This window comes from Rhincodon typus, chromosome 24 (assembly GCF_021869965.1).
Source record: "Rhincodon typus isolate 14 chromosome 24, sRhiTyp1.1, whole genome shotgun sequence".
Taxonomy (NCBI): Eukaryota; Metazoa; Chordata; class Chondrichthyes; order Orectolobiformes; family Rhincodontidae; genus Rhincodon; species Rhincodon typus.
In genome coordinates, this window is record NC_063355.1 from 39,949,885 (window position 1) to 39,974,957 (window position 25,073).

Genomic DNA, 25,073 nt, shown 5'->3' on the forward strand with positions numbered 1-25,073 from the left:
ACAATACAACCTCCCAATTCCTATATTCAATGCACTGACCAACAGCCCCCATTCATTACGCAGTTCTATCAGGTACATATGTCCTACAATACAAAACCTGCACTGTCTTGGATAAAGACTTATGAAAATAAAAGGTACTTACCACTGCTATGACTGGTATAAGAACTCCCAAGTTACCCGCACTACTTGAAGCCTGAAACAAGGAAATGCCCATATTATTCAAGAATACTTTCATTATCGTATATTGTCACTAATAGCTTCAATGTTTCACTTTACCTTCAATGTTAAATGAGTTAATAGCTGCATATCACAATAATCATGCTGTCTAGGATTTGTTGAAGCTCCACTGAAGTCTCAGAGGAAAAGCTAGAATCTCCAAAAAAAATTAAGCTCTGCATTTATAAACCTTACCACACTTACAAAAATTCCCTTTTTTTGTGTATAATCAGTGTGTTTTATGAAAAGGAACTTACGAATGCTTCTTCCAGCCCAGTTCAAATAGAACATAAAAAGGTTCTACTACTGAGCAGTCAACTTGGCTCAGCTACTAGCCACTGACTCAAAATGTCATGAATTTAGGTCCCATGCCATAGACTTGACCATATAATTCAGGATGACAATTCAGTGCAGTACAGATAGAGGTGCTCGCTTCCATTCTTGCTCTCTTGGGTGAAATTATTTAAATACCTGCAAAGGAGTTCCTCCAACATTCTGGTCAATATTTATCACTCAACCGACATCACATAAAAGCAGATTCTGGTCATGTACCAAAACCACTCTGCATAGGATTCAGCTGTGCACAAATTGCCTGCCACATATATCCATATATTGAGAGAGTAACTGATATTTCAAGAAGTACTTCATTGGTTGTGAGCGCTGTGGGATATCCAAAGTTTGTTAAAGGCACTGTAAAATGCAATATCTTACTTTCCTTTCCACAAGGCCTGCATGAAAGAGCTTTCAACATGCAAGTAATTCCCAGGATCCCCAAGAGAAAAATTTCTGAAGAAGGGTCGAGACACGAAACATCAGCTTTCCTGCTCCTCTGATGCTGCTTGGTCTGCTGTGTTCATCCAGCTCTACACCTTGTTATCCCCAAGAGAAAGCCTTTATTTACAAAGTGCCTTGCAATTTCTCTCTGAGTTTTAAAATTTTCTTTCATACGATGTGAACGTCACTAACAATTGCCAACATTTATTGCTTGTTCCAAATGGCTTGAGGTGGTGGTAATAAGCAGTCTTTGTTAACTGCAATAGCCCATGGTAAAGGTACTGTGTTGTTAGGGAGTCCAAGATTTTGACCCAGCAAAAATGAGGGAGTAGTAATATATTCCAAGGCATGGTGAGAGACTTGGAAGGGAATTTGCAAGTTGTAATATTCCCACACATCTGCTGTACTCGCCCTTCTAGGTGGTAGAGGCCACATGTTTGGAAGGTGCTGTTGAAGAAGTATTACTGAATTACTGCAATACACCTTGTAGATGCTGCCACTGTATGTCAGCTATGGAGGGAGTGAATGTTTAAGAACATCCTGTAATAATTCATAATGGATGGATTTGAAAAGCAGTCAATCCTAATATATATCTGTGATTTCCAAAAATAGATAAGTATGATATTTCAGAGAAATGTCTGGATTAATTTAGATCAAAATGTCTGGATTAGTTTAGATCATAAAGTCACTGAAAATCCATACAAATTATATCAGAAGATTTTTAGAAAGAATTATTTGCACATGCTCAGGAAGGACATGGTCTTGCAAGTCAGATGTCTCAAGAAGTTAAGTGAATCATATATCACTGTAGCTCTCAGATTGGAAGGGCAGTTTGGACAGTGAATGTTGAAACCCTATTTAAGGGCCAACTACCAGCCAAAGGGTAGCACTTCAGGTTCATAATCTGCCAATTTATAGGCATTTAGCACAGAAAAAGGCAAGTAATATTTTCTAGGTTTCATATACAAGACAGTTTTAGCCGGGATAAAAGAAGTGAAAGAAAACAATTCAAAGTCAACTGATTCCATATTTGGGTTAAATTAAAAATGCACAGATAAATACCCTGTTCTGTTATTGTCAGCTCTTGAAATTAAATGCAACACTTCAACAGGGTGAGAAAACATTTTCAACCAGCAAACCATCAATCTATGTTATGACAATGGAACAGAACCATGAAGCATTTTTGGACACTTTTTTCACTTTTAATTCCAAGGTGCGTTATTTTTAAAAAAGCTGCAACAGAAAAATTATGGATCAAAATTCAGAGACTGTCTGCCAAAGTCCAGTGTGAGGCCAATGGAATGTGGTACATGATCAGGGAAACTTTGAACAGAGAGAGATGTGAGAAGAGGTAACAAGGGGACTGATTCTCTTTCCTCTCAGTAGCAAGCTACCTCTTGCAGAAATGACCTAGTGGTATTATTGCTAAACCAGGAATCCAGAAACTCAGCTAATGGGGACTGGGTTCGAAACCCATCAGGGCAGATGGTGGAATTCGAATTCAATTTTAAAAAATCTTAAATTAAGAATCCACTGGATTGTTGGGAAAACCCATCTGGTTCACAAATGTCCTTCGAGGAAGGAAATCTACTGTCCTCACCTGGTCTGGCCTACATGTGCCTCCAGACCCACAGCAATGTGGTTGACTGACAACTGCCCTGAGATGCCGTGCAAGCCACTCAGTTGGCGATCAGCTAGGAAGGGGCAATAAATGCTGGCCTGCCAGCAATGTCCACGACCCACAAGTGCATACAAACAAAAATGTTCATTTTACTCATTTGGCTTAGTCAAAGGCAAGGGTTAAACAGACAGTTTCAGCTGTACTGAAGTGGACTAGTGGGACTAAATGCTCATGTGCACCATTAGCATGCTGTGAAGGTCATACTTGAAAAACTAATATCTCTTGTGCTGTAGGTAATGAGTGTCCACCTTGAGTGCTTGAGTAACTAGTTAAAAAGGAAACAAGACAACACATGGCTCACTCACATACAGGAAGGCAGAATTCAATCACAATCATTAGATGCTATAAATACAGAATTTGCAAAAATAAGAATTGCAAAGTTAACTTTTCACCTATTAATGCAAAACTACCGGTAACGCACACTGCTTGCCACAGTATACAACTATCAACTCTTTGCAAACAATTCAAAGACTGATCTTTACATTTTTTCAAACTTTGATTTTCTTGGACTCACTTCTTATTTCTAATCACTGTGTTTGTGCAATGTGTTACTAATTCTTCTTGCATTTAATGCTTAATAAATTTACTTTATATTCATTCAAGAAAACCTGGCTAAATTGGCTCCTTTCAAAATAAAAGTTCACAAGGGAAGGGATCCTTTATAAATTAACCTTGCTACAACCAACCAAAAGTGAGGTTGAAAAAAAGATGGAGAGCCTGTTCATCCCTCCTCACACTGGAGGGAACAGTTGGGGTACCCTGTCTGGAACAGTAAGGAATTGGGGAACCTCATGTGGAGTCTGTTTTTCTGCTCCTAAAGAAGCTGACAGCCCTACTGTGAATTCTCAGCATTTGTCTTAATTCATATTTTGGACATCATAAGTTTTCTTCTATCTCAGGTTTCAAATGTTTTCATTGGAAAACACAACAAAAAAAATTACAATGAAATTGAGGGAAAATGGTTGCAAACTTTTAAAGTATGGATGGACTTAGTGCTTTGATGTTAATTATTAACCTGTAAGCTTAAACTTTGAACAAATTCAGCTATTTCATTCACTGTTTAAAGACAGTGGTTCTGTTAATATTTATTTTTATTGTGACGTAAGCAACATAGTTTGCCATCAAGTTAATACAACAAACTTGGGCTGTATCACATTCCAGCAGTGAGTAGATGCAGGGGAAACCATGACTACCACTGTTCTGCAGAGAAAGGATTACAGTGTTAAGTTCATTTCCCTTTGCAATCTCAAGCTTTGCAAGTACTTCTGCGCTGGAACTTCCTCCTGGATTTTCAAATCATGTATCACCTTAGATCACTGAAAGCTTTGAGTCAAATGAATGAGAGATCAAACCTACCTATTGGTTTGAGCACCTAATACAGGCTGACGTTTTAGTGCAACACTGAAGGAGTGTTCAATTTTCCAACATATCACCTTTCAGATGAGATGTTAAACAAGGAAATTTATGCATTTGCAGAGCAATTAGTCGTCACCAAAGCATTAGAGCTCTGAAAGCTGTGACAAAGATAAACATATTTGACTGTTGAGAGAAGTACCAGCATTTTAGGAACAAACCAGTGACAAAATACATTGTGTCATGGATGACACGACTAATTATTGCATCGGTTGTCATAGTAATTCAGCACAGAATACAGAATATTGGGTCAGCTCAAGCAATTTATAACAAACAGAAGAGTTTTATTATCATTTAAATCACAGTGTTCTGTTTTATTCAATGAAGTTCAAAATGAGAGCTGTAAAACTCAGAAGTTTCACCTGGTGGTGGCAGAAACTTAAATTTCCAAGTTTTGTTTTTCCAAGGCTACTATGGAAAGCAAGGCAGGAGATTGCCAGGGCCTTGGCAGAGATATTTAATATCTCACTGGCCACAGGTGAACAGGCAGATGACTGGAGGATAGCTAATGTGGTTCATTTGTTCAAGAACAGCACCAGGTAATTACAGACCTGTTAATTTGATGTCAGTGGCAGGAAAATAATGGGAAAAAATTCTGAAGGACATGATTAATCAATACTCGGAAAAGCCAGGAATAATCAGCACGGATTTGTTAGAGGGAGATCCTGTCTGATGAATTTAATTGAGTTTTTTTGAAAAGGTGACTACATATATTGGCGAGGGTAGTGCAGTCGATGTGGTTTACTTCAGTAAAGCCTTTGACAAAAGGTCCCATATGGAAGGTTGGTCTCAAATGTAAGGGCCCATGGGACCCACAAGTTGAATCTGAAACTGGCTTACAAATAGGAGGCAAAGAGTAATACTGGAAGGTTGTTTTTGTGATTGAAGGTCTGTGACCAGTGGGACACTTGCTATTTATTATTTACAAAAACGACTTGGATGTGAATGCTGAAGATTTAATTCTGAAGTTTGCATATGACACAAAAAGATGATCTGATATTGATCAGCTGGTAAATTGGGCAAAGCAATAGCAGATGGAATTTCATCCCAGTAAGTGAGAGGTAATGTATTTTAGGCAGTCTAATAAGGGAACAAGTGAACGGTAGGTCCCTAGGGAGTACTGAGGAACAAAGGGACCTTGGTGTACACATCCATCAATCCCTGAAGGTGTCAGCACAGGTAGCCAGGATAGTGAACATAGAACATAGAACATTACAGCGCAGTACAGGCCCTTCGGCCCTCGATGTTGCGCTGACCTGTGAAACCAATCTGAAGCCCATCTAACCTAAACTATTCCATTATCATCCATATGTTTATCCAATGACCATTTAAATGCCCTTAAAGTTGGCGAGTCTACTATTTTTGCAGGCAGGGCATTCCACGCCCTTACTACTCTCTGAGTAAAGAACCTACCTCTGACATCTGTCCTATATCTATCACCCCTCAATTTAAAGCTATGTCCCCTCGTGCTAGCCATCACCATCCGAGGAAAAAGACTCCCACTGTCCACCCTATCTAATCCTCTGATCATCTTGTATGTCTCTATCAAGTCACCTCTTAACCTTCTTCTCTCTAACGAAAACAGCCTCAAGACCCTCAGCCTTTCCTCATAAGACCTTCCCTCCATACCAGGCAACATCCTGGTAAATCTCCTCTGCACCCTTTCCAATGCTTCCACATCCTTCCTATAATGCGGTGACCAGAACTGTACGCAATACTCCAAGTGCGGTCGCACCAGAGTTTTGTACAGCTGCAACATGACCTCGTGGCTCCGAAACTCAATCCCTCTACCAATAAAACCTAACATACTGTACACCTTCTTAACAACGCTATCAACCTGGGTGGCAACTTTCAGTGATCTATGCACATGGAAGATGAAGTGAAGATGATTTATGGAATACTTGCCTTCATTAGTTTGGGGATAGAATATAAAGGAAATCTTGTTACAGCGTTATAAAACATTGGTTAGGCTACAGACCATCTGTTAGGCCACACATGGAATACGGTGTGCTGCTCTGGTTGCCACACTAGTGGAAGAATGTGATTGCGCTGAAGAAAGCACAGAGGAGATTCACCAGGACGTTGCCTGGGATGAAAAGTGTCAGGTATCAGGAGAGATCAAATAGTTTGGGTTTGTTTTTTTCTGGAACAGAGGAGGCTAAGAAAGAGTTAGTGTTTTAAGTCTGATAAGATTCTTCTTTAGAACTGAAAGGCTTTGAGAAGTCCGGAGGTGAGTTACTCAATGCAGAATTCCTATTCTCTGACTAACTCTTGTAGCCAGAGCATTTACGGTGTTAGTCCAGTTCACTTTCTGGTGTAACCATTCTACAATTTCTTCCAAAAAGCACCACTTGACACTTCTCGTTGTTTAATAGGAGGCTGAGGGGTGACCCTAAAAAGGTTTATAAAATCTTGAGGATCATAGATGAAGTGAATAGCCAAGGGCTCTTCTCCAGGATAGGGGAGTCCAAAACTCGAGGGCATAGGTTCAAAGGTGAGAGGGGAAAGATTTAAAAGGGACCTGAGAGGCAAATGTTTCACACAGAGGGTGGTGCACATATGGAAAGAGCTGTCAGGAGAAGAAGTGGTAGAGGCTAGTACAATTATAACATTTAAAAGACATTTGGACAGGTACATGGGTAGGAAAGGTTTAAAGGTTTATAGGTCAAACACAGGCAAATGGGACTAGTTCAAATTATGGAAACCTGGTCAGCATGAACGAGTTGGGCCTAAGGGTCGGTTTCCATGCCGTATGACTATGACTCTAATTAACTTGAAGGGTTTTCAGTTTCAACGGCTACGTTGTTCTAGCCCTAATTTTCACAATTTTTAAACTGCAACATTCAGAAATTCTGTTTAGCCAAAATGTAGAAGTATATATTTCCTTAAGATGACATCTCAAGAGATTTTTATTGCTTAGGTATTTAAACACCCACACACTGATGAGCATTGTTACATCACCTTACAGATAAAGTGAATATTTGACGTTCTAGATGTTCATGAGGCAGCACAGCCTTAAAAGATGGAATGTGGATATTTGTCATGACGAGCCCGAATGGAGCCACTGAGAATGGTGCATTCTGCTGCCTACCTTTAAAGCAGGTCCTTTCTCACTTGCTCTTTCACTTGCTCGTTTCCCTTCTAAACCAAGCTGTACAAAAAGCTCCAGCAAATTCACAAGAAGTTCATCAACCAGTTGCTCCCCCTGCAGGTTAGCTGCTATGTTAGCGAGGGCATTGATAACTGCCAGGGAACAGTGCCTGAAATGAAGAGAATCAGGATGGTTTACATGAAAGTGTTACAGTAATTAGCCCAATAAAAGCTGTGCTTTTTTTAAAAAATACTTTTCTTCTCATAACAAGCTATACACTGAAATGTGGAGAGATGGAGACCACTCAATACAGTGGGCCAAATAACCCTCCTCCATTTCAAGAGACTGGTGCAACGTGCACTAACTTTCCCAACTTAGAAATCTCGTCAGAAAAAAAATCAGTTGCCAGAAATTTTTTCAGTAGACCAAGCAATCCCTCATCGCCATCATTTTAGTACAGCATTGTGTGTTTGGAAACATGGATGATATGGTATTTGTGTTAGTAAATCAATGCTAGTTAAGACTTACTAATCTTATATAGCGGTTTTATGTTCCAATTCACAGATTTGTGGTTTCGGTGATCCAAAGTAATTTATAATCCAAAAAGTTTTGAAATTCGGAAATGACCCGGCCTCCAAATTTCCAAACTGCAGAGGTTCTAGTGTAGCAACGTTACATTAGAACTCAGTCTGTGGTGCAGCATATATTTCAAGTTGCTGATACTGTGTGTTGCTCTTATTTGGAATTTCTCCAGCAATGAGGCAACAACCCCAAGAACATCCTTCCTCCAAGCCCCCAACATTCAAACAGATCAAAGCAGCACTAAGAAATAATAAGTCCATATCGGACAAGCTGCCAGGGCCTCAAGAGTATGATTTACAAAGGTAATGGTCCGAAGGCTTAGTCACTGTTAAATAAGAACCCTCAAGGTTACTTTGACTTCTACCATGAAGAAAGAACAGAAACACTGTGGTAGCTCAATGCTTCCCCAAGTCACAGGCTGTTCTGACTTGTACATAACATTATTTCATCACCATAGCCGCATTAATATTTTGGAATTCCCTGCCAAGAGATAATTATCCTCACATTATCACTACAAAGGTCACAGAAGTTCAAGGAGAAGGTGCACTGCCAACTTCTCAGAGCAACAATGAATGAGTGATAACTGTGGCCTTGGCTGGGTCACTTACATCTCGAGATGAGCTGTTTTGAAATAGCTGCTCGGTTGTACGTAACTTTTTTTGCTGACAAAAGAAGAGACGCTTTCCAAGATTTTAGCCTTGCATTCATGAGAAAAGGGTGCTGAATGTTTGGCAAGTCAATGCTATTGGTCAAGGATTGCAATACTTGAAATAGTGAAATACTGGACACAACATTTGAAAAAAAAAGTGTGATGCCTGGACAGTTTTTTCCTGTTTGTAGAAAACGGGATCCATAAATGAAGTGTCCAATAAGCAAAAGGAGCTACATGATGAACCCAGCTGATAGTTTAATCATTAGTGTAAATCCCAGCCCATTCTGGATTGTTCAGCAAATGCTATCCAATCACAGAACACCGCCAAACATCAGGTAATCATGGTCCGAGTTTTGAAAGTATAAGCTTATGCCCTGAATTATGATGATGTGAAATACCCTATCTCTAGGGGTAACTGATGAAGATTCAATGGGAATCTGCAAAAGGAAATTGGATAAATATTTGAAGGGGGAGAATGGAAGGTCGAGAGAGCAGGAAAGTGGGACTGGTTAGAGAGCTCTTTCAAAGAGCCAGCACAGGCACAATGGACGAAAAGGCCACCAGCATGCCCTATGAGCAAGCAACAAAGACAGTTTTGAAAATTTTCATTTGTGAGTTCTGGTCTCCCTCGCACAATCAGAAAGCGATGCTAAGCAGAAGAGAGTACTTCCCAGTGGCTTGCCAAGCGAAGCAGCGGTTACCTCTGGGGCTTGTCTCAAAGCTGTTTTAGAGAAATATGTTGATGCAGGTCATCAGCCCACCATCATTTGCCATGAAATGGGGAATGACACAGGATTTTCAAGAAAGAAGAGATTACTGGCCAGCAAACAGACTGCTTTGCTCCTTGGGTTACCCCCCAAATTGTAACCCAAGTAACTAGGAATTGAAGGTTCTCAGATTTAACAGTTATGAATTCTTTCACTCTATAGGTCAAGAGGAATGAAGTGGGCAAAAGTATGTATATTGTATAGAACAATACTTCAAACCCTACCTATAGCCATGATCTTTGTGGTCTTTAGTTGCTGAGTAAACAACTGAACTGGCTTTCACACTGATTTGTTGAAAGAGGTTCCAGACTTCCTGATAAATATATTGCTGCGAAAAAAAAACAAGAGTTGGTCAGCACATTTTAATGGTCTTAGGTAATCAACTTGAGCTGTAGTACTTTGACAGTACCTTCCAAACTCTGACCTTTGCCACCTAGGACAAGCACAGCAGATACATGCAAACACCAACAAACTACAAACTACTCTTCCGGCCACACATCATTCTACCTTGAAATTATATCACCATTCCTTCAACATCACTGGGTCAAATAATTGCTGGTCCATCCAGGGACATCTTTTGTTTTCAACAATAATCTTTGACGTAGTACCTTATTATATGCCACTGGAAATCTAAATACAGTACACTGACCTATTCTGTTTGATCCAAAACACATGGTACTTCCTCAAAGAACTCCAATAAATTAGTTAACTATGATTTTCCTTTCACAAAACCTGTTTGTTTGTTCATTAACCTCTTAACTCTTTAACCTTGATTCTCTCTGCACAGCTAGTGCCTGGTGCATTGAATATTCCCAGCATTTTCAGTTTTTATTTCAGGTTTCCAACACCTGCAGTCTTTCACTTCTAAATAAATCAATACACTTTCCTCCTTCCAAATAATGGGTTGATTGGATCACCAGAAGATCTCTATTCTGAGGATGAAAGCAACAGATGGCTTGATGCAATCTTCCAGTTAGATTTTGGCTCTTTCCAAACATAAGCTACCATAATTATCAAGTAAGGACAGTTTTGTGCAGCAGTCTCTGGTCTAAAAGGGGAGACTACCAGAATTACTCATGCCAAATAGTGTGGAACGAACAGAAAGCCATCTTCTTTCAGGCCAGAATTTGACAGCAGGATTTTAATTTTCAACCACACCACCTTGACATTACATTGCATTATATTAGAGTGGATTATCCTCTGATAGAAGAACACACATGCTTTCATTTCCAAGGATCTATTCCACCACGTTACCGTCAAAGTTCTGAAGTTGAAATTTGATGCCCACAGCACAGAATGTCAAGAGATTTAAATTAGTGCCCTAACTAATTTTGAAAGTTGTTCCCCAAACTACCTCTAATTATTTGACCTGGAGTAGTAAGTAACCGCACTACAGTGCAAATATTTGTCATAAATCATTCCATCTCACTTACATTCCCTGTGATGACCATGCAGCCCAATTGATCGATAATAAGAACATCCAGCTGAGATGGAGGCTGGCAGAATTTCTGCTGCAGGATTTGCAGAATTGGTTCCATCACCTTTGGCGTGTCTCTCATTGCCACAGCAATGTGACCGAGGGCACGGATTGTGTGGTCAGGAATCAAATGGGCATCCCTGGAAGAAGGAAACAAAATCAATCCAACAACAGTAAACTGAGCATGACCATCCTGAGACAGAGATGCCTCAAATTCAAATCTCTCCAGCCGGGGGAAAACAAGCTCTGTATTCTCAATTTTATAAGTTTCAATGACATCATCTCTCATTTGTATAAATACCAGAGAATATAGATCCATTCTACTCAGTCTGCTCTTACAGCTCAGACATCTCATCCCAGGCATACATTTGTAATTTTGGACCGCCTTTGGAGGCTAGTAAATCCTTCCTAAGGCAGAGAAATCAAAGCGGTCTCATCAAAGCCCTGCACAATTGCATTAAGCCTTCCATACTCTTACACTTTTGCATGATTCTCACATTTCTTTATTGTCTTCTTATGCAAATAGAAGTTTGGAAAATTAATTACTGCTGTAATAGTTTTTAAATGAAATCTGATGCTATACAGTAACTACTAGAAAAATTCCATTTTTAAGGAACTCCAATATTCAACAATCGTTTAAACATATTTTAAGAGTAGCAAGACTGATCTTCTCAAAAGCCAAGAATTATGAAATGCAGAACAGAAAACACATTTCAACAACATTTTACGAGGTTTTTACAAAAAAAAACTGAACTACATTTTTTCACGAACAATTTTAATAAAAATTTTTAAAATACTAAGCTATTTCATCGGCATCAAAATGGCTTCAATCGAGGTCAGGAGCTGCTATCAAGTTCTTGATGAATTGCATGCGACTCTGGAGCTGCAGGTTTTAGACCCCTGGACTCAGCATTTGGATTACTAGTCATGTAACACCACACCTTACTGTTACTCTGTTCTTATCCCTCATGTTCTAATGACTCAGTTAATGCTCCCTCTCAGCTGTGTGTGCTCTCACACTGCAGCAACATCAAAGTTACCACGCAGGACACTCACCTGTTTCTCCCTTTAAGATAGCTTACACTTATGACTGCATAAAAATAGGGGTGACATTGGACTCAACCTACTCATTTCAAATAAAGTGCTCAAAATAACTCGTATTATTGAGTGGATGAAAGACACGTCATATTCAATTTAATACTTATTTGCAGTAAAGAAAGGTCAACTCAAACAGGCATTTGTAATTAATTCCGTAAAAAGCAACAGGAAATGCCTCGAATATCAACAGAGACCAAAGATTCTACCGAGGGAATTTTTTTTCTGCACGGTTCTCTTTAATTATACTTAAACGTTCACACTAGTTCCAGAAACAGCAGAGGGTCTCAAGATAAAAACCCATTTTGAAAAGAGCCATACAATTCATTGAAGTTCATTCTGGTAAAACAGATTATCTAAGGAACCTGATAAGGACACAAAATGAAATCTGATTGTTGGATCATAGACTGAAAATCTACAAAGAAGGTAACCAAAAGTTACTTGCCAGAAAAGTCCACTAGAGTTCAAGAGGCAGCATGTGGAATAAATGCTTCAACAATCCAAAACTTAATTTTGGTGTTGCAAAGCATACTTACAGAATGCAGCGGTCACTGGACATTAAGTAGGAATACTATAACCACATAACAGTCATGTTTCAAAACCTCTCGTGGTCAATTAGAAAGGATAACAAATGCAAGCCTGTCAGCGTTGTCTACACTTTCGACAACTGGACAAGAATTATTCACTGTTCTAATGATTTGGCTTGATAACTTGAACCAGAAAGAGTCAGGACTTCAGGTAAGATCAAATTTGTCAACTGCTAGACTGTTAGATTGGCATCATGGAGAAATTGAGTTCTGAAGGAGTCATATCTTTTAACTGCTCATTTACCACTTGGAGTTGGAACTTTCTCATAGAATACATTTCAATGTTTACGTGCAGTCAACGACAACTTCAAGTCAAGCGTGCAATTTGGTTTCGCTCTTTAATCTACAGTGGTTACAATTACAGATTAATGTAGATAGTGGAGACAAAGCTTATGGGGAACAGGCAGGAAAGTGAAACTGAGTTGAAGATCAGATTAGCCATTATCAATTTAAATGGCAGAGTTGACTCAAAAGGGCCAGTTTGGCTCCTCCTTTTCCTTTTGCTTATGTGCTCAATTATCTGGCAATAGGAATTAATGCACTAGTCAGCGGAGGTTCTCTCCATTATAACATGATGATCACAGTTGCACTATGGATCCATGCATACAAGTGAGAAAGAAATAAATTTAAAGTTGTGAAGTTGATGCGAAAATTCCTTCAATCACAGCCAAGATTAAATCTTTCCTAATAAGGTGCTGAATTTTAAACATCAATACCAAAACATTCCCTGACACAACATTCTTAGTCTAATACTGCAAATTCAGGTTGGCACAATTTGTTTTTTTCACATCACAAAGATACTTATCATAGAAAGAATCAGTGAAGTTTCATAACAAGTGCTGAAAAATCATGAATAATTACCCAAATTAAGGAAAAATATTCATAAAGATTTGCTTCACTAGAAATAACTGTTCACTAAGCATATTGTAGATGGTATTCATAAATGGACTTTGCAATCTGCATCCGTTATGCAGCTTTTGACGTAGATGCACATGAACAAAAAGGCATGTCTGATCGGCTAGCCCATAAGTGGAAAAACAGAAGAATTGTTACTTACTTATCATTCTCTTGGGATATATACAGACGATTGGATAGACTAGCTAAGAATGCTTCCACAATCTCTGGGTCTGCAACTGATCCTGCCTTAAGGCACCTAAACAAACAAGAAAAAAAAAATGCAAATCCAGCAACTTTTTAAAAATCTGGGCCCCAAAATTCACCCTACCATCCAGTTAATCCCTAAGGTCCAAAGGTCTGCAAATCTATCCAAATAATCAGCCAATTGTGATTATTCATCGCTGGGGTTTGAACTCTTAGAAATGTCACTGCGGAAGGTGTTATTTTAAGATAAGACACCTGTCTGCCTTCACATCACATTGTTTATTTTAAAGAAGAGCGGGGACCTCCACTTTTGTTACGGCCAAGAATTTATCTAGTAACCAACAAGGCAAAAACTGGTTGTTATTAAACCTTTTCAAAACTTCAATGTGTTTTTCTGGTTGTGAAACATTTAGGGTCTGTTTTGAGATTGTGTAGTATGATTATGTAAATGCATTTACAAATACATAAATCACCTTGCAACTTTATTTATTTCCTATCAAAGGAGGTGGTGGAAGTTGGGTAGGAGAAAGTGGTCAACAGTGAAAGATTAGAGAGCACTAAGAGGGACAACATGCCATAGTGACAATCTTACGCTGCCACCAGCAACTTTGACTGGGTTGGCCCTACTCCTATTGAGCACATTGGAGCCAGACTGCTAAGGGAATCAAGGCTTTTGAGAGTTAAACTCCTTGGTTAAGATGCATTTAAAACATAATGAAAGGGAGGTTGGACATACATCAGTAATTGGAGAGGGGAAATCAAGGAGCAGGATGTAATTCTGAGGTTCTGAAATAGGAAAGGGCACATTTTATTTAATTTATTCTTCAAGTGGCAGTTTGGTTGAACCAGCAGCATTTTTACATGTGAGTTTGAAATTTGTGGGTTCAAATGCTCACAGCACCAGGAACCTGGGTTTGATTCCACCCTCGGGCGTCGGTGTCTGTGTGGAGTTTGCACGTTCTCCCTGTGTCTGCGTGGGGTTCCTCTGGTTTCCTCCCACAGTCCAAAAGATGTGCAGGGTAGGTGGATTGGCCATGCTAAATTGCCCATACTGTTCTGGGATGTGTAGGTTGGGTGGGATGCTCTGAGGGTCAGTGTGGACTTGTTGGACCGAAGGGCCTGTTTCCACATTGTAGGGATTCTATGATCTATGATCGATAAATCCTCTCCAAGACTCCAACAGATAATGGAGGTGACCATTTCAATATCATATTAGGAGTTCTACACCAGTAGAGGCCTCTTCTTTAGAATACGCATCAAACTGCAGTCCAACATTCTTGTTCAAATAGACAAAGATCCAAACGCTATTTGCCTGAATGTACCTCATGTCCTAGCAGATTCATGCCCTCTTTCCAACATTAACAAGAAAGGCATTTGCTGGCCTTGACAACAACAACACAAATCCCATGAACAAATAAATATTAACTTTTTTTTGCTTAATAGAATTTACAAAATAGCTGGTTGTGATTATCAACATAACAGGGGCTACATTTGAAATATAAATCCTTGGTTGTGAACCACTTTGGGACATTCAATGGATAAAAACAGACGACAATACGTAAATGCAGGTTACTTGTTAATATCGCAATGCTCCTTCATAGATGGTTTAGATTTTTCTTACCGGCAGATATTGTCTATAGCAATGTCCCTCAGCTGTTCATACATAGATGGCTGGTTTTTCTTTGATGATAACACAGTTGCCTCGGAGTGCTCATTTGTTACACTTATCTTGATGTCAGAACCTCCTATAAAAGAACAAAATAACATTGTTATAGGGAAATCTAACAGACAAGTGATTTAAAACATACAAACGTTTTCAGAAATAATATTTGGGGCACGTATATAGTTCAGCAAGGCTTCTGTGCCTGTGACTGCCTCTACCACTGAAGACACGAGATGGTGACAATTTAATTCCTGCAACATAACCTGTTAACAAGATCTCTCACATTAATGGGCTGAATACAATGAAACTTGATAGAGATAGGATATGGCCCAAGAAGGAACTGATTAATTTTTTGTGAAGATTAATGACCTGGATCTTGGAGTATTTTTAAAAGGAACCATTAACGTTATGAGACAGGGAGAAACTAACTTTTTTTAGGGAAAAAGAAAAAATTGTATGCTGTTTTATTTAGAACATTGTGAATTATTTCAGCTGCTATGGTGGAATTCATCATAACTGTGATGTGGGCAGAGTTTTCAGAACAGGTTGATGAATATGGTTGGCCTTAAGTCGCCTCAGAGATAAAATTTGTTAAAAAATATTTTCTTTTTAAATTTTATACCAGCACAGCATTAAACCAGGCCTCAAGGAAGAGCAGTGCAATTGGAATAATGCTGAGTTAATACTAAGGTTTTGGAGTAGATTTGTAGCTCGGGGCATGGGTGTTGAGGTTGGTTGGCTCGCCGAGCTGGTTTGTTGTTCCGCAGACGTTTCGTTACCATGCTTGGTAACGTCCTCAGTGCAGCCTCTGATGAAGCGTCGGTGTTTTCTCCCGCCTGGTTTTTAAACTTTGAAGTCCGTTGCGATGGATTGCCTCACTTCCGGGTTTCCTCCATAGTGGAATGTTAATACTGATCTATTGACTGGTCCCATCACTTATAGCAATGCTTCATTGTAGCAACAGAGATTTTATCTAAAGGTTGCTTATTTCTCTATCATAAACTATACAGAATATAACAAAATGAGCAAGCTGTAGCAGTAAGTTTAATCACTGTGTACTTAAGACATTGTAGGCTAATCTTTCTTCTCAATGCTTCTGCCAATAAAACAAATTTCCTCATTGTAAAATTTCCTCGATGTTTTTTTAATGAAGGTCATTGCCACTTTCACAATTTGCAACAGATCATACTTGTGCTTTAAGCATCCAGTTACCTGAATTGTACTGACTGTGGTATTTGTACACCTTGACGAGTACTGGTGAAGGGATCACCAAAAAATCTCTCAGTGATGCTGTGACAGAATGAACTGCGACAGGGAATCGTTCACACAAATGTCCCAGACCCTGGTCAGATAAAAGAATTTGATAAGCAAAATACAAGCAATATTCACAAATGTATGATGATAGCAGCAAGGAGAATAACCGCAAAGAGAAAGAAAACCACTAAAAAATATTAACTCTAAATGCAAAAGCCTAATTGTCAATGTAATGCTTCGCTGAAACTATCCCAAAAATGGTTTGCACCTGTTAAAAACTTATCAGACTGCCACTTCATCATCAAACATGATAAAATAGCAAAAGTATTATTGCGATCACTTTCACAGTTCCATGACATACCTGGTAATTTCTCCAATAGGGGAAGTCTTGTAGATGCATGCACTTCCCATTCACAGAAAATTACATCTTGTTGTCAAGTAGTTCTATTCATATACCCACATTTCGAATTGTAAAACCTGATTCACGGTTGCAAAAGAAGTTGTCTGTGTAAACTCATCACACTGTAGTTATTCTGTTCTACCAATGGTTGCACTGTGATACTTCAGTTTTGTATCGCTTCTCCTCAGCTGTACTGCAGACAATCTTACGTTTCAAACAACTCTATTCCTCTGCTTCACAAGTTGCCATAATTGTTAGTACTCAAATGATAAATAATTATAACTATTAATCATATTTCAAAAGAATAAAAAGTGTATTATGTTGAAATAAGGAGTCAATATTGATGCACACTGTTTCAAATATGACCACCTCTGACTCCAGTTCAACTGAAGATGTGACGATCTCAACTACAAATCTGCAACACAACACAGGAGGTCGACTACTGCATTTTAAAAAAGATTATGTTAAAAGGAAGGTGAGCGGAAGTCACAGACAGAAAACATAATAGACAGTGAAGAAGGTTTTCTAAGATTACAAAGGGAGCTTGATCAAATGGGTCAATGGGCTGAAAAATGGCAGATGGAGTTCAATCTGGATATATGCGAGTTATTGCATTTTGGTACAACAAGAAAGGGTAGAGCTTATACAATTAACGGTAGGGCCTTGGGTAGTGTTGCAGAACAGAGGGACCTAAGGGTGCAGATACATAATTCTTTGAAATTTGCGTCACATATAGACAAGATGGTTAAAAAGGCGTTTGGCACGCTTGCCTTCATTGCTCAGTCCTTTGTGTACAGGAGTTGGGACATTATGTTGAAGTTGTACAGGACATTGGTGAGGCCTCTTCTGGAATACTGTGTCTAGTTCTGGTTGCCCAGTTATAGGAAGGATATTATCCAGCTGGAGAGGGTTCAGAAGAGATTTACCAGGACATTGCCAGGTATGGAAAATCTGAGTTATAAGGAAAGGCTGGATAGGCTGGGAATTTTTTCATTGGAGCATAACAAGTTGAGAGGGAACCTGATGAAAGTTCATAAAATAATGAGGTATACAGTTGATGGTAGTTGTTTTTACTCTAAGGTGGAGAATTTCAAGACTAGGGGACACATTTTTAAGGTCAGAGGAGAGAGATTTAGAAAAGACATAATAGGCAATTTTTTTTTTTTTAACGCAGAGTGTGGAACACAGTGTTCGCATGTGGAATGAACTTCCTGATGAAGTAAATGCGGGTACAATTACAACATTTCACGGACATTTGGATGGATATATGAATACGAAAGGTTTGGAGGGATATGGGCCAGAAGCAAGCACGTGGGACTAGTTTACTTTGGGATTATGTTCGGCATGGGCTGGTTGGATCGAAGGGTCTGTTTCCATGTTGTATAACTTTTCAAAAAAAGTATTGTGGCCTAAATGGCCGATCCTGGATGCCTGAACCATGTCCTGAAAAACTCAGTGAAAGGTTTGTGCTTTTCACTTTTGAAAAAAATCTCTTGATTAAATAGCTCGCCAACACTCATGCTCTCAGGTCCTCCCATACACCCATCCCTAACCTCTCATGTCTCAGACCCTTGCCCAAGCCTCTTGCCCACTGCCACCCTTCTGACCCAAAAAAACCATCACCCTCGAACTTCACCCTGCTCTCACAGGTCATGACAATTTTCAAGCAAACAGGGCCACATTTGTAAAGGATGTGGGAAGCACTGCTTCATGGAAAAACACAGGGTATAATGTAATATCTCTAGTGTGTCAAACAGAGTAGCACAGGAACAGGCCCTTCAGCCCACCATAACACCATTCGAAACTATGTCTGTCTGCCTGCTCATCATCCATATCTCTATGCCCTGCATGTTCATGTGGCTGTCTAAATGACTCTTAAACATTGCTATCATCTCTGCTTCTACCAGTTCCCTAGCAGTGCAGTCCACCCTTTGTGTAAAAACTTGCCTCACACGTTTACTTTCACCTTCAACCGATGCCCCCTCGTATTCTACATTTCAAACCCGGGAAAAAGACTCCAAATATCCATCCTATCCAAGCCGCTCAAATTTTATACACTTCAATATTCATTGTCAAAGTTGAAACATACCTGTAGACAACAAATCAGCAGAGGCATGTGTGACAGAATTATCTTACTGGATGTCTTTGACTGCAAATTCTCTGAAAGCTTTGAGCAGAGATTTTCTGCACCTTCATTAAAAGAATTCCATAAGTTAAACCTCTGAAGAAATAGAATGTGTTGTTATACTATAAAATTATACTGCACTTCATGTTACTATTATATTTCATGCTCATTATTCTCAAAGATTGCAGTATCTGAAGCTGCACTTAAAAAAACTATCTTTAGAATAACAAATATACAAATAATTCTAAATGCTCGCACTGTTTCTATTAAAGCTGATCTCAATGAATTTCTCAGCAATTTCAGATGTATCAAAAATACAAAGTATATAAACTAATAAAGGTACTAATTGTAATGTGTTCAAACAAAATAGGTCTTCAGTATGTCCTTTGGGTGAGTGGAGTTTAAGCCAATCAAAATAACAGATCATGTCAATAAAACTTTATCTTTCACATGAAAAACAGGTCAGAAAACATAATCACCAATTTTCATCAAATGACTCAGCTGTTAGCTACAAAGCCTGGTGTGGTACTGAGCCAGGCCTGATTCTTGGATTGTGCCGAGTTGGTTGGTCTCAGATAAAGAAGCACCAAGCTATCAGCTGCAAATTCACTGAGAGAGAAAAGAAATGAACCAGGATTTGGGGAGGTGATAGTCTAGTGGTATTACCGCAAGGCTGTTACTCCAGAAACCCAGCTAATATTCTGGGGAACCAGTTCGAATCCCACATGGCAGATGCTGGAATTTGAATTCTATTGAAAAAAATCTGGAATTAAGAACCTACTGATGACCACATAACCATTGTTGATTGTCCAAAAACCCCTTCTTGGTTCACTAATGTCCTTCAGGAAAGGAAATCTACCATCCTCACCTGGCCTAGCCTATGTGACTCCAGACCCACAATGATGTGGTTGACTCTCAATTGCCCTCTGAAATAGCCCAGCAAGCAACTCGGTTGCATCAAATCGCTACAAAGTCTCAAAGAAATTAAACCAGACAGATCACCTGGCAGCAACCTAGACACCAGAAAAGACAACAGCAGAAACAGCCCTGTCGACCCTGCAAAGTCCTCCATACAGTAACTCTATCTGGGGGCTCGTGCCAAAATTGGGAGAGCTGTCTCACAGATTCAAATGTCCCACTGCAGGACAGTGCCGCTCAGTTAAGGTCAGAAGTGATGATGTTGGCTGATGATTGCACACAGTGTTCAGAATAATTTGCGACTCCTCAGATACTGAAGCAGTCCGTATTCAAAAGCAATAAGATCTGGACCACATCCAGGCTTGGGCTGACAAGTAGCAGGTAATATTCACATAGAAATGCCAGGATATGATCATCACCAATAAGAGACAATCGAACCCCCACCCCCTGACATTCAATGATGTTACCATTTCTGAATCCCTCATTGTTAGCAGCCAGAGATAACCATTGACCAGAAACTCAACTGGACTCACCACATAAACACAGTGACTACAAGAACAGGCCAGAGGCTAGGAATACTGTAGGGAGTAACTCACCTCCTGACTTCCCAAAGCCTGTCCACCATCTACAAGGCACAAGTCAGGAGTGTGATGGAATACTCCCCACTTGCCTGGATGGGTGCAGCCCCATTTACACTCAAGAAACTTGATACCATCCAGGACAAAGCAGCCGCTTGATTGGCACCACATCCACAAACATCCACTCCCTCCACCACCAACACTCAATAGTAGCAGTGTGCACTATCTACAAGATGCACTGTGGAAATTCACCAAAGATCCTCAGACAGCACCTTCCAAACCCATGACCACTTCCACCTAGAAGGACAAGGGCAGCACATGGGAACACCATCACCTGCAAAATCCCCTCCAAGCCACTCACCATCCTGACTTGGAAATTGATTGCCGTTCCTTCAGTATCGCTGGGTCAAAATCCTGGAATTCCCTCCCTAATGGCATTGTAGGCCAACCTGCAGTAGGTGGACTACAGCGATTCAAGAAGGCAGCTCACCACCATTTTCTCAAGGGGCAACTAGGGATGGGCAAAATATGGTGGGCCCAGCCAGCGACACCCATATCCCACAAATGAAAGAAAAAAATTCCCCTGTTTGATGTTTATCCGATGATTCCGGATTCAAAAAAAGCAGATCTCAACACAAACATCCTCCTCAACTGGATAACATTCCAGCCCTGTGGAGAGAGAGTTGGAGCAAAGGGCCGCCAGGAAAACAGATGGCTCCCTGATGTATTCCTGGTGCTGAGGTTTCCTCAGGCTGAGTTGAGAAAAGAATCAACAACTTGCAGCACAAAGCAGGCAGTCAGGTGATTGAGACCCCAAATTAGGGGCAGTTTTGTAGCTTTGTACGGCATTTTCCCCCTCCCTTTGTGGGTGCAGAAACTGCAAGCCCAATGGCCTGTGACAATTTGGGGCAGGAACAGCCATTAGAAATAGAAACTCATATCATGTTGCCAAGGGTTTGAGCATGAAAAGCCACAATCACGGTGCATCACAATGCAACATCTCTCAATCCCAATGGACATCCTCCACCTCCGCCAACCGTCATCCCCAAAATTTTAGTCATTTTCTGCGCTGCTGTGTAGGCCAATGAAGGTATCCACAGACCTATTATTTGGTTGGCAGCATTGAGAGTCTGCCAGGGGTGTCTTAATTGAACAGACAGCACAGACGTGATCAAATTAGGAAATTAAGCACAGCCCCTAAGCCAGGCTCATTGCTGGGAAGTATGAGCTCAGGTTCTCCATTTGGCCCTTGAGAATATCCAACCCTTGGTGTTTAGAATAACACACAAGAAACAGCCAAATTGGTCAAGGCAATGAAGTGTTCCCTTCATAAAATGATCTGGGTAAGGAGATTCAAGTAAATAAAAAAAAGTCACTGATATTTAAATAAAAAGTCGTACGGCAACAATACAAAACATGGTCAACATTTTTAACTTAATTAAACCATTCTGTTGGCAAAGTTATTGTACAGAAAACGAAAACAAAACATGAGATTTCTGGTTTTTAAATATTCTCTACCTTGCTCGTCCTTAACAGCCCACACCATTAAATCCACACATGCTGCATTTGCTTGACACCTGAGTTTCAGAGGGTTAAACTCATGATGGATATACTCCGTATCATGCAGGATCTTCTGCAGTTCAGACTGGCTACTGTTAAACTGCTCGAGGACAAAATCATGAACCTCCTTCACAAATGCAGTCTGGAGATCTGTGAGGACAAAACTGGTGAAAGCTGACAGTGCAGAAGAGAAAGCAATTTTGGCAAATGGATGTATCCAAGCTCCGGAAACCAGATTCACTTATTTACAGCAATACTCTCCTGTCAGAATGGAATGAACAAAGGGTAGCTTTTGGGTTACTTGGAATATTAGTAAGTGACAAACCTATACATCTATCCCTCTAAAACAGTTATGAAAAATATTATTAATATCTGTTCATTATATGCTTACTAAAAACAAACTGTGCCCTTAAATAAATAACCAATGTGATCCTCATGGTGTAGCTCAAAAATAAATTCTAAACTGAGTTTGGATGAATAACGAGTTTGTGGCCTTGTTCAAAGATTGGAAATTCTGTGTGAACAAAATGCAAATTCCTGTTTTATTTTGCAGCATTCAGTGATTACTTTTAGAATCACAAAGTAGGTTCACCTATGTTACAACAGCGAACCGCCATACACTAATCTGAACTATGCAAACAAGTTTGAACAAACTTGCATTGTCATTTCAATCCAGAGATAGCTTCTGTGAGACATGCTACAGTTTTCCTCAGTCCTTATAATCAGCAGTGCTCAGATGCATCATTTGTAGTTAGACAGAATGCATTACAAGTGATTTTAGAACGCCATGTAACTCAAAGGACTATGTTGCTTCAGGGATATCTATTATGAAAAATGGAAGGGAGGAAAGGACAGCACTTGCATTTATGTAGCACCTCTCCTAAGCTGAGGACAGCTTAATATGCTTCACAGGCAATGTAATACCTATAAAATTTAGCTACTGTTCCAGTGCATGAATTAGAACAAATCAGTTTGCTCATAGCGAGCATCAATAAACAGCCTAATATAGTAAGCAGATAATAAAAACAATAATGCTGGAAATACTCAGCAGATAAGACAGATGGTGGAATAGTTTTGTTCAGGTCCATGATCTTTCATTAGAACTAGAAGAAAATTAGGGATATCATAGATTTCAAGAAAATAGTGGGACAGGGAATGGGGTGGGTGCAGGGGAATGAGCAAAAGGGCAGGAGAAATTACATGACAGAAGGATTGATGATACAAAGTGAACAGGATTAGAACCAGAAATAAAAACGAAGTGGATCGAAATGAGGTGCAAACTAAAATAACTGAATCATTAACAAGCACTGATGTCTGAAAAATGGGCAGTGATTGTGATTTGAAATTGTTGACCTCAAAGCCTTTGTACTTACTTAAAGCCTGCTACATCTTGAATATTTTTCCCGTTCTGATCAAAGGTTATAAATTTGAAATAACAATTCTCCATCCATGAATGCTGCCTGACCTGCTGGATGATTCAGAGTTCCAGCATATGCAGTATAGTGTTTTTGCATTAAGAGTTGGATGATCCACTTCACTTTTGATGGCTAACATCAGGTTCATTGCATTGCAATGGCTAGAAGGGCAAGGATGCTGCACTAGTTAGTGTAAGTATCAACTTTATGAAAATTCTGTACTTTGATTCACCGTAAGCAATGTCATGGGCGAAACAAGCCAATAAACAAAATAGTACACCTCATGTTAACCTCTCCTTTGCAATTCAACAAGTGACATGTGAATTGTAAATGTATGTTGTGCTTCAGAATTCAGGTCACAATCTCTCTGAAGGTGGGGCCAGGGCCCTTTTTGCTGTGGGACTGGGTTTCTGTGGAAGAATTTTATTTTTTACTGACATTGTTCTAATGCTTGGTTAGAAATGGTAACCTGCATTCTAGTGCCCTTTATCTTTGCATTTGCTTCACATCAGGCAAGACCAAATCAGCTCATTCATCGAAACGAAGCAGACATGACTCTGCTATCTCCACTCCCCATATAAAAGGTATAAAATAGCTAAAATGTCAAAAAGTACCATCGCAAACACACTATTGATGAACAGAAGTCCCAGGAAGATGTTGCGCTCTTGTTTATATCAGCATCTCAAGGGAATTCAATTCCTGAGCTTTAACAAAAATTGATAAATAATACTAATAAAGAAAGGAGCTTACCCTTCATGTGATACAAAGTGTCTCTCAACATTTTAAACACCACCACATAAAGAGGGTCACTGAAGTTTCGATAGTACAGATCCAAATTGGCATTTGCCTAAATATTAAAATCAATTGAACAATTATCATATCATTCACTTCAGAAAATCAAACACGCTTTGATACTATTCAGACAGAATCTTTGAAAATTAAAGTCTGTGGCCATGTTCTTTACACAAAATAATTAGCAAAGGTTACATTTTCAAATAGATCATTGATAATAGCCATTATCCAGTCAAGAGGTTTGTGACATTTTTTGAAAAACACTTATTATAGAATCTTCGAGCACAAATGGAGGCTAATCATCCATCATGTCTGTGCTAGCTCTTTCAACGAGTCCCAGCTTTACTTTTTCTCCCAAACTCTGAAAACTACTTTTTTTGTAGCATAAATGTAGTTTCCTTTTGAAAGTCATCAGGGAACCTGCTTCCAACACCCCCTCAGACAGTGTACTCTAGGTCCTAACTTCTACCATTAATTACATGGAACAATAGCAGGTACACTTGATTTTAACTTTCCTATCAGCCAAATAGTTAACAGATGCAAATAAAATGATCTCCTTCTGCAGGATCCGGGTTACTTTAGGGTGAATATGGTATTCATCAAGGAAACATTAACATTATAGAGTCAGAGTCACACAGCATGGTCACACCCTTCAGTCCTACCAGTCCATGCTGAACATAACCCAAATTAAACTAGTCCCACCCACCTGCTCCTGGCCCATATTCTTCCAACCGTTTCCTACTCATGTACTCAGGTACCAAAAGTGTCTTTTAAACGTTGTAACTGTGCCAAATCCAGCACTTCCTCAGGAAATTCATTCCACATGCACACCATCCTGTGTAAAATAAAATTTGCATCTCATGTCTTTTTTAAATCTCTCTCCTCTCATCTTAAAAATATGACCCCGGTCTTGAAATCCCCCATCCTAGGGA

At 39.5% G+C, this 25,073-nt stretch overlaps 1 protein-coding gene across 2 annotated transcripts in view; it reads right to left on the reverse strand.

The window, feature by feature from the left end:
• The window catches only part of pi4kaa (phosphatidylinositol 4-kinase, catalytic, alpha a), a 97,769-nt gene that overhangs the window by 66,422 nt on the left and 6,274 nt on the right, over positions 1-25,073 (reverse strand). The window contains exons 7-16 of one of the 2 annotated variants that reach the window (XM_048611596.1): positions 24,100-24,196; positions 21,893-22,084; positions 18,843-18,943; positions 16,312-16,441; positions 15,058-15,181; positions 13,393-13,488; positions 10,610-10,793; positions 9,401-9,504; positions 7,176-7,344; positions 143-193 (exon numbers count right to left, since the gene is read on the reverse strand). In XM_048611596.1, the coding sequence (XP_048467553.1) occupies positions 143-193; positions 7,176-7,344; positions 9,401-9,504; positions 10,610-10,793; positions 13,393-13,488; positions 15,058-15,181; positions 16,312-16,441; positions 18,843-18,943; positions 21,893-22,084; positions 24,100-24,196 (1,248 nt within the window). Of the gene's footprint in view, positions 1-142; positions 194-7,175; positions 7,345-9,400; positions 9,505-10,609; positions 10,794-13,392; positions 13,489-15,057; positions 15,182-16,311; positions 16,442-18,842; positions 18,944-21,892; positions 22,109-24,099; positions 24,197-25,073 lie in introns of both variants that reach the window. The other variant, XM_048611595.1, reaches the window with a different exon arrangement.